This window comes from Mastacembelus armatus, chromosome 19 (genome assembly GCF_900324485.2).
Source record: "Mastacembelus armatus chromosome 19, fMasArm1.2, whole genome shotgun sequence".
Classification (NCBI taxonomy): domain Eukaryota; kingdom Metazoa; phylum Chordata; class Actinopteri; order Synbranchiformes; family Mastacembelidae; genus Mastacembelus; species Mastacembelus armatus.
Genome location: NC_046651.1, coordinates 7,933,442 through 7,952,334, shown reverse-complemented (window position 1 = coordinate 7,952,334; position 18,893 = coordinate 7,933,442). Strand labels below are relative to the sequence as shown.

The window sequence follows — 18,893 nt, the reverse complement described above, 5'->3', positions numbered from 1 at the left end:
TCATTCATACAAGATTTAAATGAATAACACATTTTTTAAAGTGCTGCAAATACCTTGCTGCAAATATGGTAAAGTTCTAAAATACTGGTTTATTTCTGCTTGTGCTTTAAGCATAAACTGTAGTGGAATACATGCATAAAATAAAACAAACTTTTGGCTCCATTACTTTTACTGGACAGCTGTATTTAGTAGTTTTACAGAATATGATTTTGTGGTATTTCAGAAGTGTTTCTTCTGAATAACAGGGCAGCATGGTGGTTTCCACTACTGCCTCACACCAAAACCATTCTGGGTTCAAATCCTGGTAAACCTGGGGCCTTTCTGAGTGGAGTTAGTGATCCATCCAGGGTACAACCTGTAGTTTTGCCCACTGTCACCTGGGATTAGCTCAGTTAGATGATGGATGGAATAGTAAGTGTAATGTTTCAAAATTTACCACAACTCAAAAATGGCAAATATGTAAAATATTTTAAATGTATTGAAATTTACATTAACATTTTACCTAATGATGCAGCACAGTAGATTAGTGGTTAGCGCTGCTGCCTCACAACCAGAAAGTCCCATGTTTGTAACCCATCAGGGGCCTTTCTGTGTGGAGTTTGCATGTTCTCCCTGTGCTTGTGTGGGTTTTCTCCAGGTACTCTGGTTTCCTCCCACAGTCCAAAAACATGTATGTCAGGTTGATTGGTGACTCTAAATTGCCCATAGCAGTGAGTGTGAGTGTGTGAGGTTGTTTGTCTCTATGTGGCCCTGTGATGGACTGGTGACCTGCCCAGGGTGTACCCCTGCCTTTCACCCAGAGAGAGCTGGGATAGGCTCCAGCAGATCCCTGTGACCCTGGTTAGGAATAAGTGGGTATAGATAATGGATGGATGGATTTTACCTAATCTAAAGGTGCTCCATAAATTTTTGGACTATAGTAAAATAGAACAAAAAAAATAACAAAATATGTTTACTTTTAGATAATAAATAAAAATCTTTAATTTTATTTTTTCAGAAGGTATTTAAAAAGACTATAAAATCTACATCACACACATCTGCAAAAGTTTTCCACTATTTCACTTCATTCTATACATTAATATGATACAAATTTTAACTCTACAGTGACAATTTCAACTTCATAGTGCAAAGATATTGGGTGAAATTTAAAAAAAAAAAAAAAAAAAAAATCAGACATCTAAGTCAAATTCTCTCATTTATACATTGGGGAATGTCTGTTTGGTCTTCTGCGCAGGAGCTGGAACATCAGCGGCATTATGCAGAAACTCAAACAGTAACTTAGCATTGTTAGCATTCCCGAGTATTTCTGCAAGCCTGTCCTGGCTAAGTTTGGCTAAATCTGCTAGGCTGTCTGCATTTTTTATAAGAGTTCTGTAATTTTTTATATTTACTCCAGGCATTTTCAACAGGAAGTCATAGGGTCCAGGGTTGTAGAGTTCTGCTGACTCAGCCACAATGTCCGACTCGGCTGTGACTGCCTGAGCTGCTGCAGCATTGGGTTCAGGGCGGCCTTGCTTCAGCTCAAAGAAAAGCTCAGCTGTGGCATGTGGGGAGGGGCACCAGAGAATACGGAGTCTGGGAAAATGCAACGTGAGTAAGGTGAGTTTTGAAGAAATGTCATTAGATGATATCTCGTGACGGAAATCTGATCGGGCCACTAAGGAAAAAGGCTTAGCTGGGTCAAACTCAATTAGCAGCACCGGTTTCCTGTAGTAGCGGGTCATGGAGAGGCACTGGGTGTAAAGGCGGCCGCTCTGCAATGAGCCAATCAGATCACTGACGCTTTTTCGCTCCACGCATGTGTCCGCGGTCAGAATGTAGTCACCCACTTCAAGGGTGACAGGCTCAATGTCCAGTCCTCGGCGGTGCAGCAAAGAAGGCAGCTCACTGCGGAACTCACGCATATCCACGATGACTCGGGAGGGCTCTTTGGGCTGCTCCTGGCCTCCTGGTTATCAGACAGAAAATTCAAATACAAACCAATGAGTCAATTAAAAAACTGCTAAGGAAATTCAAAGAAATTAAAATATAGAGAACAAATATAGACCTTTCATAAACAACTAAAAAAAAAAAAAAAGGACATGCCTGCTTTGCGAGTGTTGGTGGTGGAATTGGCAGGCTCTAAATTTCTAGCAAGGTCCAGGTTGGTGTCTTCTCGCCCCTCCCTCTCCTCCGGGATGACCATAGTAGCTTTTTCCCTGTAGTATAACACACAAGTACCAATGAGTGACTCAGCAACCTCAAATGATCATATGTTGCAAAAGGTACTTGAGTGGAAAGGAATCTTCTGACCTGATGAGGTGTTCAAAGGCTTTCTTTTCCTTAGACAACGCTGTCAGGTACTTCTGCTCTTCTGTCGAGCCCCCATAGATTAGGAAATACACCCTGAGTGGCTTTCCAGGCCGGCAGGCTTTGTAGATCTCCAGCTGGCGAACAAAACTCACCTCAGCATCGTACAGCACCACAAAACCGGGCTCCACCTCATGCAGCACACGAGTCAAGCTGTGAGGGTCTGTGCAGCCTTTCAGTGGGTGAATGACAGTCAGAGGCTCTTTTACGATGCCATAATAGGCATCTGATGACAAATCTAACTTCAGCTGTTCTTCCTCGTCTTCATCCTCCTCCATCAATTTATCTTCATCCCCGCTGCTGCCCATCCTTGCTGCACCATCTGTCTCCTCCATCCCCACCATCTGGGTCAGGGTCAGAGACGGTCTGCTTTTACTCTTTTTGGATTTTTTCTGTGCAGGTTCCTTTCCCTTGGCCCCTTTCTTGTGCCAACCTTTGCCCTTTTTGTGTGAGTCCAGCTCAACGGCAGCGGCTGCAGCTGAGTCACGTTTACCGATTGTGCGGGAATACAGTCGGTTGAGCAGCCAGTCAGAGCCGTGCCTGATGTACTGCTGCAGCTGCGCACAAGTCCGGTCATCGCTGGCACAGATCAGCACACGACCTACAGGGGACATGTTAGGTAGTTAAGACAGTACACATGGCAGATTTTAGTAGATCATTTCTATGGTGGAGATAACCCTGTAATTGTGATTTATAATATAAAAAAAGATACATTTGTACCAAGAATGATCAAAATTTTCAACTGTTTTATGTAACAAAAGATATGACCTCATATTTAAGTATCTACTTTTGTCTAATGACTTCTGCAACACTACCGGTCCCATAAATTGTGATTTATGGACTATTAACCAGACACGACACTGAGCAACAGAAACTATGGTGATTATGACACTCAAAGCATGGACACTGTGTTGACCCCTGTTCTCACTGATTGTGTCCTTTTGCTGTGTTTGCAGCAGGTGTTTTTACACACCATCAGTCTCTTGTCTGTGCCAGTGCCTGTAGTGTCAGGAAGAGAAACTGTACGGACTAAACAGAGAATGTGAATAAAAAAAATTGGATGAGCTAAATGAATCTGGACATTTTGGAACTGGATCAAAAAAAATGAACCAGCTATCAGAATCCATCTCTTGATGGTCTATTGTGCTGTATCTACTGTATGTGTTCCAATATCATCGGGACTAGCTTGTCTCACTGTGTTCTGCAATTACAGTATGTGTGTGACATGCGTATGGTGCAGTCTGCAAACCAAGCAGTAAACTAGGACATATCAGCCCAGCTTTGCTGTGTCTAAGTGGATTCTAAATCTAAAATGTAATTTAACCTGAGGATTTCATCTTATGTGCTTTGTCTCTTCAAAAAAGCAGCATTTACAAAATTGTGTTCAATTATATATTATACATCCTGTAAATCAGTACACTGTTGACATGATGGACTATTATCACACTTAACAGGAGTAACTTCTAACCTGGTTCATATTGAGAGCTCTTGTTCTCCTTCTCAATCTCCTGCAGCACCTCAGTCAGAGCTTCCCACTTTGGGCTCTTCTCCAGCACCAGCTCCCGCTTCACCTCTGAAAAACAGACACAAACACTTTGCTTATTTTATCAACAATAAACATATTTAGCAGATGACATTGTACAGTCCGTTCATTGGTCAGTTACCTGAAGCAGAGGCTGACTTTGGCTTTTCTGGCTCTGCTCCCACCTTGAGCTTCTTCTTGCTCTCGGGGATACGGTACACCCTGCTCCTCGCGTTCACAAACATGGAAGTGCTGGAGTCCAGGAACAGCCACCCTGATGGTTACAACAGGCACATTCAACCAAACAGAAAAAAATATTATCTTACAAACATTCTGCACATTTTTTTACTTAAAGTACTCTAAACAATTAAGTACTTTTGATTTACCTGAATTGGAGCCAAAGATCTTTTGGCTGGAGCGCAACGACTCGAGCAGATTGAGGAAGGTGACACAATCATACTGGGTGAGGTAGAGCAGCAGAACCCTCAGCACTTTCAGGTCCTGGACCAGGGCTTTGGTCTTTGCTCCTAGCTGGTGCCACAAGGGGTCCAGGTAGTGACGGATTGTCTGGACAGAGTAAAGTGAAGTCAAACGCAGCTCTAAACAATGAAGTTTAACCACCTGTGGTAAATCCTCTGATCATGAAGAACAACAAGGCCTTTCAGACTGTGTTCTCTTTAAAGGAGCTAGTCACTAAACAACACAATAAAACGGATGAAACAGCAAGAAGGCAGATAAAGAGAAACATAGTATAGTTTGCATTATAGCACATCTTCCCAAATGTTTAATTCCTTATGCTTCCTAACTGTCAGTTATAGACCTTTTCAAAGGCGTTGCCCAGTGTGTTCTCCAGGGAGAGGTCCTCAGCCTCCAGGGTGGGGTTGTAGCGTTTCAGCTCCTTTAGACAGGCACTCATAATGTCCAGGATGGAGCTTTGGATGGCCCTCATAGCTGGTGTTAATGAAACATGGAGCTCCACAACTTCTGGCTTGTGCCTGTCCAGTGCTGTGTTTACTGACACTTGGAATCTATTGAGGGAAATACACAGAGCCCAAAGGTAAAGAAGGACAGGGGTTCATACAGATATTACTTTATTCATTCAGCCTGTGCTTGTTCTGACATACATCCATCATCTATACCCACTTATTCCTAACCAGGGTCCCAGGGATCTGCTGGAGCCTATCCCAGCTCTCTCTGGGTGAAAGGCAGGGGTCCACCCTGGACAGGTCACCAGTCCATCACAGGGCCACATAGAGACAAACAACCTCACACACTCACACTCACTCCTATGGGCAATTTAGAGTCACCAATCAACCTGACATACATGTTTTTGGACTGTGGGAGGAAACCAGAGTACCTGGAGAAAACCCACACAAGCACAGGGAGAACATGCAAACTCCACACAGAAAGGCCCCTGCTGGCTTACAAACATGGGACTTTCTGGTTGCGAGGCAGCAGCGCTAACCACTAATCCACCGTACTCCCTTCCTGCTATGACATGTCAAAAGGTTTACTGTGAAAAAGGTCTTTATCTCACCTGGGCCACAGGTAGAGCTTTTTGACAAAGAGGTTCCTCATGACACGTTCCACCTGGCAGAAGCCAGAGGAGAAAGCTGTGGCTTTGTCAGTGAAGGCCTTAATGAAGCCTGTCTTGTTCTTCTGTCTGAACAGACGAAGGATGAAGGCCTCCTGACATGATTCAATGATTTTATGGGCACGGTACACCAGGATGCCTGAGGGATTGGCACAGAAATGTTGCGTTTAGTGTAGACATCAACAATTATTAATCCTACATATGATAACATGTGAACACATAAAGACAACAAGATTCTGGACGATGCCCTGGATCATCTTAACAAATCAAGGTATTCCTTAAATGTAGGTGCAAACACGACCTTAGTAGCCTAAAACATCTGTTAAATGCTAGACAAAATACAATAGTACCAGGCTGTAGGCATGTTCTGAAAGCATGGATTGGCATGTTTTTCACAGTATATGTCCTGACTTAAATGAACTCCTCCTACATTTCATTCTGTGTAGACACTTCTATTCTGTGTAAAAAGACGGCTTTAATTCAGTCTTTGACGGCCAGCTGTTGGGATGTAAATAAAGAGAATTCAATTCCTGATAGCAGTTTTATGTTTGCATTCAGGACCTCATTATTTGAGTCTTTTAAACTGTGTATCATTTTAGGTTGCTGTTACATTTATGTCCTATTTAGAGAACTGACATACTATAATATTACAGAAATATACAAATAGTTGCTCCAAAAGTAACTGGGGCTGGTGATACATAAGATCACTCAATGTAACAAAACACACACACAGCTCTCGTTTTAGCCTTGATCAGGCAGCCTTGTGACCTGATATGAGATGAGCAGGGATGCGGTCAGTGAGGAAGTCGACCACCAGGATTCTGCTGGTAACGAACAGCACCCCTCCCTCCGTGTAAACGTTATAACGCTCAGTGCTCGGGACATCGCTGGTCACCGTCCTGGGCAGGTGGGTCACCCCCTCCACTCGCAGCTGCTCTGTGAAATACTCCTGAGGAGAACATATCCTGTTAAACCAACTCTTTTTTATGTACATGTACATCAGACATATTGGCTGCAGCAGAGAGTAATTGTAAAACTATAAACTTAAAACTACCGAACAGTAAAGCTGTCTGTATTAGCCACGGTGCTGCCCCAGATCACCCATCGAGGGGCCAGTCATGAGGCGTTCAAGGGCAGCATGAAGCTAAGCTCACCTGTTCAGGTGGGCTTGTGTTGAGCAGGAGGACGAGGCTATCCTGTTCCGAATAAACCCGCATGAACTGCAGCAGGATACGGTCTATCCCCATCCCCTCCGCGGCCACCAGCAGCCCGTCGCAGCCGAACAGAGCCAGGAACATCTCGGTCTCAAACTCCAGCAGCGGTCCCCCCATGTTGGAGCCACCGGAACGGTCCTCTGGCCACCGAAGTCCCGAAGCCGTTATGTCCGCTTAAATCGACGGTATCCACCGGGAAACACCCGCTGCTGCTCTGCTCGTATATGCGGTTCAATGTTTTGAAACGGCACATCCGGTCATATGGCGCTAAAAACAAACGAGAACATGACGGTGAGTGTGACGTTCAAGACCAAGCGCGCCCCCTAGTGACAGGTAGTGTTAATGCTGATGTAATTTATCCATTATGCTCACGAACACACTGTAAGCGCTGCTGTGTTTTTATATGTTCATATAATAATAATGTGACATAATCAGTTTACTGTTAAAGCAAACTGAAATCAATCTTTAGGGAAGACTGTATTTATGATTCAGTTCATGTGAAGAAAATCTTATAGTTTGGCACAAAACATTACATTTAAAGTTATTTCATATCATATCTGGTTTTTAGGTTGCAATACCACCACCAGTGAAACACTAATCCACATAATAATAAGGAATACACTAGCATTACAATGGGCTCAGAAACGTGGCATACAGAGCCAGCAGCTGTTTTAGTGACAGTATTAATGTGTTTTCAGGTGGATTATTCCTGTAACGTACCGACAGGAGCAAAGCCGTAATATGCTTGTGCAACAAAGCCTGCCAGCAGGGCTGTGTAAAACTCTGATGTGTCAGCCCACATTTCTGTGCCATAAGAGAGAAGGCTGAGGAGACCAGAGTACGCCTGAGCTCATGAATGACAGCACAGGAGCCTGATGATGCTGGGCACACACACTGAGACTTCAAGCTTGATTTTAGCCACTTTGATGTTTGCATGTGTCAGTCATCCGCCGTGTGATGTGCTGACTCTGTGTGGAGCCAGATTATATAACTCATCACATGGACCCCTAAGTGGGACTCATTATGAGTTATCTGGACAATACTTTCTCTCTTATTACTCTGTTCTACTCGACAAAGTTAAGTAAACTTACCCTTGAAATGACTCAGGAAACTGTGTTAACACTGGTGATTGAATCTGTCAGGAAAACTAATTTCTTTTAATATCCTCACTCTGAATAAATGAGGGGTGAAGGACTATTGCAGGATGTAGGAGTTAAGTGGCTGTATTATTTAAAACGTATATTTCAGTGAGTTTTCCATCAATAATGACTTTCATTAATGTTGCGAAAAAGAAAAATGAGGCTCCGCTTTAGTATGAAGGGTTAGACAATGTTGTTTCTTAGAAATATGAAGACAGAATGGACAATACTTGGGTTTTCAGTTGAGTATAAAATCCAACAAAGGCTGTCTTGCATCTCCTAATTGTCTTTTACAGCCTCGTGTTTTGCTTGAGAACCATGTTTCTATTTTTATCCATTTGCTTTAAAAAGCATCAATTGGCTAAATTAAGACAAAGTTCCTCTGAACTTTTTATAGGAATGAAACATAATCGGTCACAGCAGCTCTCTGGAAACCCTGCAATTTTACTTCCCTAGTGACTCCTGCATCCATCCATGCATTATCTATACCTGCTTATTCCTATTTATGACTCCTACACGTCACAGTTAAATAGCAAATGACAGACTGCACTAAGAAAAAACACTGGCTTGTGGGAGCAGCACAAAAATGCAGGACAATTGAGTGCACAGATAGAGAAACAACCCTGACGATTAAAGTAATGCACCGTCTTGGACAAGCCTATAGGGAGCAGTGAAGTGCTTTGTTTTGCGAAGTCGAGCATCTTACAAGTCGAATCTGCCTCCGGGGCGATTTGTGTGTGAGAATATTTGTGTCTGTCCAGCATCTTCTGTGAGACAATCAGCAGCTTGATACAGAGACGAAAACATGAAACAGGCAATTTTGATTGAGCTGTAACACAACACTGACTAAAAAGAGAAAGAAAATAAAGCAACAGAATTGATTCTGCTATTATTGCTGATTGAAGGCACATGAATCTGAATCCAACAATCCATAAATGTGCTTAGAGGGACCAGCATGTTTCCACGGTTGGCGGGTCAGCCTGGTTGTCGCTTATTAATAAGGATTGTGGCAAAAACAGTTGAGTCGATTGTCTTTGTGCTAAGACAGACGAGTAAAAGTGTAAGTTTGGCAGCTGATGTGCCCTGTGTTGGATGTTGTGGCACCGCTGTAAATGAGAGGAGAAAAGCTTGGAACTGATGGCAGGCTAGAGGATAAAATGAGATGAGATATTTAACACTGGCTGACTGCAGTGTAGGAGGAATAAAAGAGGGAGCGAGAGAAAAAAGCAGAGAGAAGAGAAAACAGCTAAAGGCCCAATACATCCCTCCAGCCCTCATTAAGAAGAGAGAGAAGCAGCAGGGTTTTGTTGTAAATGGAGGGCTAAGCCTGAGAGCCAGCTAGGTTCTAAGGGCCAAACACAAAGCCTCTGGAGGTTCACACACACTCTTTAAAGGAATAGCTTGACATTTTGGGAAATATACTAACTTCCTTTCTTACTGAGAGTTGAGAACACTGATGCTAGTCTTCTATTTGAATGTTGAATTTGAAGCTAGATCCAGAAGACTATTAGCTTAGCACAAAAACTGGAGACAGAGGAAACAGCTAGTCTGTCTCTTTAACAAAATCTTCCTTCCAGCACATTTTATACCTTCATCAAACTATAAAAACATGTATAGAAAAATGATCTGTTTGAATCTTTTTTTTTTTTTTTTTTTCGTTTTTTGGAAAGGTTTTTAGAAGGCTGTAATATTTTGAAAGGAAGCTGAAACTAATAAGCTTTATTCAAATCTACAATAGTAGAATAGTTTCCCAATAATACCAGATGTGCATGGGGCTATTGTATGTGTGTATAATTAAATGCTAGGCCAAAAACTCTCAGGCTGCACCTTGTGTCGAGCCAACCGACTCAGGGTCAAATTCTGAAAAGCATGACTCACTGAAAAGCCTTTCAGAGCTAGCAGCAGTCACGAAATATGAAAAATGCTGCAAGCCGAGCTGGGGTTCGGCAGGAATAAACATACTCCAACAGTACCGGAGATGCTGCATGTACTACATGTGCAGCGTTTCAGGCAGCCATGAACCTTTCCACACCGGAACCTTAAGGGAACGTGACTAAAGATTATGGTGCTTGGAAACGGCAAAGTGGTGCCGCTGCATGTTCACAAATTGAGATGATAACAGAACACCCTCAGTGCTCTGAAATATAGATGAGGGAGAGGAATGTTTTGGCACTCAGAGCTGGGTCAAGCACCATCAGTCAGGCAGCCCCTGTAACGCTTAACCGTAATGACACATGCACAAGTAATTTCTTTGTTTACGTAATGGTGGGAGCTGATTAGTAAAAGCAAAGAGACCTACGTTTTTTCCAGGGCTGCAATTTACATATATTATCAGACAAAACAAGAGTATAAACATTATAGCAGAGAGGAAAATGCAGTCCCTCACTGTCAAACACAGCATGAAACAGAGGCAGAAGAATTGAAAAGGAAATCTATTGAAGTAAATGTATGGTTTATTTTAACATGCTTGTTGCCTGTCACATCCACTTTAGCAAATCACTGTGACAGCAGATGCCAATGAAGAAGAGGGGAATGTGGCGTTTGTGAGGAAAGATGAGAAAAAGGCGCAGAGAGAAGAGCTGAGGAGACAAGAGGGAGAGGAAGAGACAATAACAAGAAGTGAAGGAGTGAGACACAGCGAGACAGATAAACAAATTTTTCTTGCCTGTAATATTTGGTGAAGTAGCACAATGGCTGGCTTTGTCAAATGGGTATATTAGATAAATAATTCAATGGGACTGGCAGACTGGAGGTTTGGAGGATGGTGTCAGTAGGTGACAGGGGAGACACATTACAGGCTGTGGATTGGATGTCAGTGGGAATGACTGCTACTCGTGTGAGTGCTGTGAGCTTGTACAATACAGGCAGAAGTAGGGATTGTGTGTTTGTGAGATCCAGCACCAAGCACAAACACAGAAATACCCACACTGCAGAGGGACTCACATGCAGAGTTTTCAAGAGCCATTAGCAGATCTCACTCAGTCTCTCTCATGAGCAATAATGGAAGAACTGCAGCTGTTTTTGTAGTATATTTCCCCCCCCCGCACGATCTATTGCATCAAAGCTTTCAGTTTGATATTGCAGACACATATTTTTCTATTTCTATAAACCAATAAAACCTAAATCCTGACAGATCCGGGGGCCTGCTATCAGGGCAGACCTCAAATCCACAATGCTGAGCTTCCTGGACCAGACATATAGAGGCAAGGGGGAACAAGAACGAACCATAGGAGACAGGCAGAGATCAAGGCAGCTCACAGGCTGATTTGATCTCTACCGGCGATGTCCTGGCGAGGCAAGCCTCCATGCTCTGTGATGGGGAGGGGGGATGGGGTGTGCAGACTGAAGATATTGCCCAGGTGCATTGGAGTTCAGTCTGCATTTCTCAGAAGCTTCCTAACTCACTGACATGACAGTATATTTAAGAACACACAGTTAGCAAATGTACGTACTGGACTTTAGCAGTCTAAGTTATATTTTGCCAGAGAAGTGTCATGATACTCCTAATAAGACCTCTCATTAGTACTGTCTGGATGCACTTGATCTTGTACTATTTGATCTCCCTCACCACTAGATCCCACGCTAATCTCATTAGACCCTTTTCACGAAAGACATATACGTCCTCATATGCTGTAGCAGATGTCACAGAGCTTTATTTGTGGGTGACATTTGGACTTGCCAAACACGGGCGAAACTAACAACAGTAATAGTGACTGCGTCCCGCGATCCTAGCAGTATGTGTGAGGATTTGGGTGTGTGTTCCTCGTACGTTCTCAAGCTCCAGATCCACTCATTAATGTAATTAGCTACACCTGTGCTTCTCCTGCTATGACATGTCAAAACGTCCGCCCATGACACAGTTCTCAGAATAGCTGAACCCAGGTCTAATCAGCCTGAAGACCTGTGGGGGAGTGTAGTTCCCAATTAATTTTGTCTATAGCTATATATAAGTGTAACAACACTGGGAGTCAAACACTGCTGAAATGTACTGAAAGCTATAATTTTATACTTAACGTTCTATTTTTCTTTTCATTCATGTAATCACCTTGGAAGTTCAGCAGGTTTCCTAATTAACATTTGAATATAGGTCAGTGAGGCTAACTAACTAACAGAGAAAATGTGAGGTACAGTATGTAGTGTTCTGTGTGGTTATCAAGACTCTTGTCCTTGGGAGACGAGAGAAAGAGTCAAAAATCACATAAAAACACCTAAAGAATGGCTCTGTCTCCGCAAACACCCACTTCTTAGAAAAGCCAGATAGCTGCGAAGCGTCTGATGCAGTAAGCTAAAGGCAAAGGAGGATTTTGAACATTACCATTCCTCTATAATACCTCATAATCCAAACACTAGCATAACAGTAAGAAGTTCAGGCTAATTGAGGAGGGAATGAAAGCCAAGGATATCCTGTGTGGGAAAAGACATCTGGATTAATTAGTATTGTTGTGGTAGTGTATGTTTGTCTGTGCAGCCTCTGTCATACGCGTATGCCAGTATGTGCTCATATTGCGTTAATGTGTGTTTGTGTTGTTGCCGTACTGTATCCTATAGGTGGAGCTGCCACCTCGTCAGTCAATGCTCACTGTCATAAGAAGCATGTGTAATTGGATTTTCCTGTTTTAATCACTCTGCCTCTATTTTTGCTTATGGTGGTGGGGCCAGGCTAATTACAAGCACAGATTAAATTTGAGTGTCAACATGTTAAAAGCATGAAATCGTGGCCATAAACACATAGAAGGGGAATCTGGAGGGAAGAGTTTAATGAATTAACCACATGTGAGCATTTGTTAATCTTTAGTTTATGGGTGAAATAAAAGAATGAAAAATTTTGCAGTAAAGGTAGAAACGCTTGTGCAACATACATTAAACCAAACTCAAATTAAATGCTGGGGCTTCTCGCTTCTTATGTTCATCCTTAGCCGAAAAACTGAGGAATGCTATTATTTAGAATGACTGTTACCTCACCTCACAGCATCTACCTTTCAGCAATGCACAGCACGTCGGCACCCATCAGTTTAGTGTGTTGTTAGCCTGCATCTTGGCCACTAATGTTCCCCCACAGTTTATTGCCTGGTGAAATGGCTCCATTAGTGTCGAAACCAACAGTAATGGCATGCAGATGTGCTGTCATGCGTTAAAGCAAGCTAAGAGTTGTGAGAGGAAATATTCCCAGAGAGGCAGGAAGTCAGACAGCCTACCTGACTATGTGTGTATGAAGAAAATGTACCATACTGTATTTGCCAGAATCTATATGTGTAACCGTCACATGTGTGCACGAGTGTCTGTGTGTGTTATTATGGGTTGTGTAAGTGCATCCGCTTAGTGAATAGCAAGAGGTTTCAAGACGTGTTCACTTCTATCCGGCTGTTACACTCTGCTGCTCCTTGGGGGTCTTATTGAAGCGACACAGCAGCGAGGAGAGAGTGCGGTGATGACAGTGGGAAATGGCCGCCACGGCACACTTCAAATTGCACTGCCAGTTAAAAGAAACTCCAGGTTGGTTAGTGTTGGCCTGCAAAGAACTCTGAACTTTCCAACTCAGTGAACTAACATGATGTGGAATATACCCAAGGTCTACTGTGGCTGAATGATAATGAAAAAAGATACGTGTATGTACTCAGATTAGCATATTTTGGCTTTAGAAGAGATAGTAAACAATAAAAGCAGAATATTGCAATATCTGCCCCTTAGATATTTCAGATTTCTGATTTTTTTAAAATTTTATTGACACATTACAATAAAATAAATTACCCAGCCTGCCAATCAATACAGGCATTTCTAATGGGAATAATGTCACACAGAGGTGTAAATAGTGGCTAAACTACCTTTTGGTGAACAGTCTGTGTGTACAGGATTAACATGACTGTATTCAGCCATGCTAGTGGCCCTGTAGCTAGACACGAGCTCAATCCTAACATCAACTTGATAACATGGTTTTAATGACAAAGCTAACATGCTGATGTTTAACAGGTATAATGTTTACCATATTCACTATTTTAAGTTTTGCTAAGTACTAAAGAGTCTTAGCATGTTAACCTCTGCAATGAACAACTGAGGTTAATTGAAATTTTAGGATTTTTGCCAGTATTTTTTAAACCAAATGTTGGTCAAACTGTAAAAACCAATGATTTTTCTTTTTTTTCCTTATCAGCTAAATGAATAAACCATGAATGCCTGCTTTAAAGTTCATTGCATTTTATCCAATAATTAGGGTACAGATACAGTTCACTAAAAACCACAGACGTATGGTGACGCCAAAGGGAAAGTCGAATGTCACTGGGCTTCATCCTCTGTGCAACATGCAATCCATCCAATAGTTGTATTTTGTGTTGTACTTTAATGTACCTGTGTATTTCAGTGTAGTTTAAAAACTTTACTGAGACACAGATTGAGAAAATCCATTTGTTACTGAAGTGTTTTCACCTTAGAATCATTTAATAATAATCCCACTTAATCCACCTGAAATGAATTTTGTTTAAATAAAGGTCCTATTACATATTCTAACAGATCTCACAGTAGATTTCTTCATTAAACTGAGAGCAGTTTTTTGGTACAAGAGCAAAAATAATGTTTTTAACTTCCGCTGTTTATGTTAATTTAAATACTGCTATGTGTGAAAATGGTCACATCTTTATCATGGATCCAATAGCTCTTCAGTAGGTGGCCTTCCTGGCTCACTTTAATGTATAACTGTGGTGTTGTGATCACAGAAATCGCAGTTTACACATCAGATGGCTACAAATTCTGCTAAACTGTTGTATACTGGTGCAATATTAATTTTATCGAGCCTAAATATTTTGGGATTATCCAGACTTTGATACCCGATATTCACTTTTTAAACAAATGCAGCAATTACAGTCAGTGTATACTACGTCTAAAGTCAGTATATATTAATGCAGTGTAGTCACACTATTCCCCTGGCCGCTTCCTCACAAACATAGCTTTCAGCTGCACACAGACAGAGTGAGACACATAATGATGTGTATCTAGGTGAGCACAGGTGCTCCTCACTGTCCTTATGAACCAGTCCCGTCTCTTTCCGGCTATCAGCCACTACACTCACATCCTGTGTGCTGCTAAATAACAGCATTCGGCCATATTTAGTCAGCAGGTGGCTAGTTGTTGGGGAGGTTGTGTTCTACGTCCAAACAAACTGTTGAAACAATCTTCCATCTTCACTTTGAGAGAGTGGGAGTCCAGTTGGTGGTGGTGTGAAGAACAGTATTGTGGGTAAATGTCACAGGGAGCCTTCTGTTCCATATCTGACTAAGTGAACAAAAAAAAAAAAAAAATGTCTGATCTAACAACACAGTGAGAGAACAAGACTCAAGTACAATAGAGGATTTCTCCAGAGTAATATCCCTGCGGACCGTCAATGTCATCTCTTTAATACTAAGACAGATATGTACTGGGCAACTCCTAAACCCTTTTTTTCTACCAGTTTTATGAAGACATTTATCAGAAAATTGACATTTAGAGTGACATTCTATCTAAGAAAAGGAAGCTTTTATTTTATCTCTACCTCTCAATTACTATCCTCTGAATTCCTAAAGTTTTGTGCACGTACTTCTCTGTCGATGATTAACCTATAGCTGAAGGGTACTGAAAACCTCTTGTATTTTTTTGCTGTCATTGCTGCTTCATCCCGTCCACCAGCAGCTATTTATTGCTGTGATTGTTGGGTGTGATGGAGATATACTGTAGGAAAATGTCTGTGTTCTAATGCTATGTTTACTACTCAGTCTAGTATCACTACTGTTTTTATATCATCTGGTAATAGATAATGAAAAAAAATATATACATAATTATGTGACAAAATAAATAAGGAATATTTATGGATGCTGAGATATGTCTGTGACCAGACTACGTGACTAAAACCAGCCCGCTGCCATAAACAAAGCTATTCATACACATTTTTGACCCCACTGAATGCTAGAATCATCAAAACATGCTCCAGCTTGGCGAACGAGTGAGGAGCGCTTATCCCCGCCAGCTCTCCCAGTCTGCCTCACTGGCTGCAGGCCCAGAGGGCAGGGCACAGGGATGGATGGGCCTGTCGCCGGATCTCTGCTGCCCAGATGGCTCGCTCTTGTCAGCGGGCCCGCCGCCAGGAGAGGTGGCACCCTGACGTCAGGAAATGATTGGATACGCCAACTTTCATTTGCGTCCCCTCCAACACCTGTGGGTTGCATGGAGAAATGAAGGCGTGGTGGTACTGGAGCCTGGCCAGAACGCATGCCTGCATGTACTTTATGTGTACATGTGCGTGTTCTTGTACTTTTCTGAGTGCCCAATCTAAGTTTTACATTTGTAGCATGAGGATATTAGCTGGGGGATCAGTTTGGCTGATTTCTAACGTCTTTGTGGTTGGTCCACTCTCAGTACTCTCATCAGTATTGTCGTCAAATGCATCAGACAGCTGTTTTCACTGGAAAAGCTGTAAAAGTGCTACCTGCCCTACACCAAACAGATGGAGTCAGCAATGAGACTGTGAACATACTGGAGGTTTAGCAGCTCAAGAGACAAATTGTTGGGGGCTGAAAAAGCGCTAAAAGGAGAGTGGCATGAATGCTAATACTTCACATCTGCTGGATGAGTAAACAACCAGCTGTTTGCGACCACATTAGTCACAACTTCAGTTGATATGTCAGAGTTGTATTTACAACCACAAAATGGATAAAAAAATTTTAAAAAATCTGTCAATGCAGGTTTATGCTATGTCAGTTATAGAACTACTACTGGATGAGTTTAGTTGACTAGTGTTTTCAAACTTTTGGTGTTTTGTAATACAGTTTCATGTCATGCTCCCTACAAAGTTCACTCATTTCTTTTTTAAAAAAAATGTTTGAGTGGCCACCACCCCCATTAGCTTGGCTCTACCTAAACATACTGTCGCACATGATGTGATCCTGTGACAGGATGCACCGCTGTTCAATTCAATTCACTCAGTTTTACTGCTTAACACATACAGCGGCCGTTTGGCCGTGTGTGATTAAAAGCCACTGACTGGGAGCAGAGCTGCCGTGACTAGACATTCAAGTAAACTCTTCTACTTAAGCTGATAATCATATCACAGAATTATCAGGAATTATACCATAACTACACAAATCCATTTAGAAAGCAATTCTCTGTTTGGGTATAATTTTTGATAAAGCTGTCAGTGGTGTCATTGTTTACCACACAAATCTCCAAGTCTCCAGCAGGAAGCAATCTGAGTGAACCAAACAAAAGTGGATTTAAGTTCTCCAGCATTATACTGCAAAAGATTTGGTTGTGAAATTTCTTTCTGGACTGCAACAACAGGAATGAGAAGTACTAACTTCATGTGCGTGGAATTGAACTTCCTCAGCTGTCAGTACTTCTGAGTTGAAAAGTCTGATGAAGCTCGTTTTAATGGTATCATGTGGCTTTGGCTTTTTCATCTGGCTGCTCCCCTTCCTGTATGCCTTGCAATCCAGAATATCTGATGACCACTGTTGTCTTTAGTGTGTAATAACTTCTTGGACTCTTCTTTGTGTCTCTGGTGATCTGCCCAGCTCACGTCTCAAATGTTAACATCCTTCCCAGGCTATCAAGCTAGAAATTCTGTAGGCCTCGTGTTCAAAAGCAGCTAACCCATGACCTGAATCCACATGTACTCGAAGTGCACTCCTGGATGAGGAGAATCACTGCTGAGTGTGTTTTTGGAGAGGCTCGTCTCTTTCGTGTGTAGTCAGTCCTTATATGTGTATGTTTACATGTACGAGCTTTGGAAGACACTGGATCAATGAACAGAAACTGGCTTTCATCTTTCACAGTAAAATAAATCTCCCGCAGGAATGGCGCTGAGAACAAGGGCCACATCACTGACCTCCAGTCCGTGCAGAGAGCTGCCATCTATTTTTGCCAGCAATCTCCAAAATAAGCTTTAATGTTCCGTAAAAAAACAGACTGCGGTGGTGATTTTTATAAATCATCACAATTTTGAAGCAGTAAAACACAGGGACTGAACATCAATTTCAGAGCAGAATAGCTCTAAATGCGCAGGTGCACTAGTGTGTGTGGGTTTGTGAATGAATTACTGTCTTGTAAGCGGTGAGACCCACATTCAATCTCCTCTGCTGTGTCCAATAACAGCCATTTGTTCAACTGTCCGTAAGCACACAGTACCCACCTGCTCACTCCCCTTCGGCTGCGCCGGAGTCAGCCAATCTCTAATTTACCACCGGGAGAGTGGAGAAAAAAAATGAATACAAAATGCAGTGTGTATGAAATGAATCCATTTCAAAATGGATATGTTGATATTTCTATGTTAAAATGCCACATCTTATCAGCTGCCTCAGTGGTACTGCTTGTTTTTCATCGTCTCTTTTAGCCGTTTCTTCTGCACAGCTGTTAACGCGTCCCCAGATTTATGCATGTTTTGACAGATAAAAGTTTAAAAAGACTGAACTTTTGAAATGACAAATATCATCATCATCCATTTAGCCGCCAGAATGGAGGAGGCATTTCTACTTCTCTGAATAAGCCAAACACAAACTTTGTCACAGGAAAACTAAAATAAACTGAGATGGAGAAGCACAGTCAGGTTAACATTTGATCACTTGAGACGGCAAAAAAAAAAACAACTGCAATTCAGTCTATTATGAGGGGTATTTTATAAAGCTTTCTCATAAAAGTAAGGTTTATTGTCAGAACTACAGGTCGCCAGTCTATCACAGGGCTAATGCACAGAGAGCCAACTATTCACACCTCAGGGCAATTTAGAGTCATAAATTGACCTAACATGCATGTGTTTGGACTGTGGAAGGTAATTGTAGCACTTGAGGAAAACCCATGCAGACTTGGGGAGAAAATGCAACCTGCACACAGAAACGCCCTGGGTTAACCAGGGTCTCGAAACCAGAACCCAGAAACTACAGTAACGGGTCAATGTGGGTGATCAGACTAACTTTAACTAAGTTGCCTTAGAATTGACACACATATTTCTAAATACCGTGTGACTTAAAATACCTGAGGGCATTTTTTTTATATCAAATGTCAATCACAAATGATTAATAATTCAACTCGCGCCTTTCAACTCCTTTCAACTCCAACTT

General features: G+C 42.0%; 1 protein-coding gene across 1 annotated transcript; it reads right to left on the bottom strand.

Annotated features, from left to right (window-relative positions):
• Positions 1 to 1,008: 1,008 nt before the first annotated feature.
• Positions 1,009 to 6,946, bottom strand: ercc4 (excision repair cross-complementation group 4). The gene is made up of 10 exons (XM_026316212.1): positions 6,620 to 6,946; positions 6,234 to 6,414; positions 5,409 to 5,604; positions 4,692 to 4,899; positions 4,258 to 4,438; positions 4,014 to 4,145; positions 3,818 to 3,922; positions 2,293 to 2,950; positions 2,086 to 2,198; positions 1,009 to 1,948 (listed from the first exon to the last, which is right to left on the bottom strand). The coding sequence occupies exons 1-10, from the start codon at positions 6,794 to 6,796 to the stop codon at positions 1,197 to 1,199; spliced, it is 2,703 nt and encodes a 900-aa protein (XP_026171997.1). The 5' UTR covers positions 6,797 to 6,946; the 3' UTR covers positions 1,009 to 1,196.
• Between the last annotated feature and the right edge of the window lie 11,947 nt (positions 6,947 to 18,893).

Bases quoted from the DNA above. Each gene is read 5' to 3' on its own strand.
- ercc4 (XM_026316212.1), bottom strand. From the start codon at position 6,796: ATGGGGGGACCGCTGCTGGAGTTTGAGACCGAGATGTTCCTGGCTCTG. The intron at 4,439-4,691 runs GTCTATAACTGA...TACTCTGTCCAG, and splicing joins TGGGCAACGCCTTTGAAAAG to ACAATCCGTCACTACCTGGA. The intron at 3,923-4,013 runs GTAACTGACCAA...TCTGTTTTTCAG, and splicing joins AAAGTCAGCCTCTGCTTCAG to AGGTGAAGCGGGAGCTGGTG.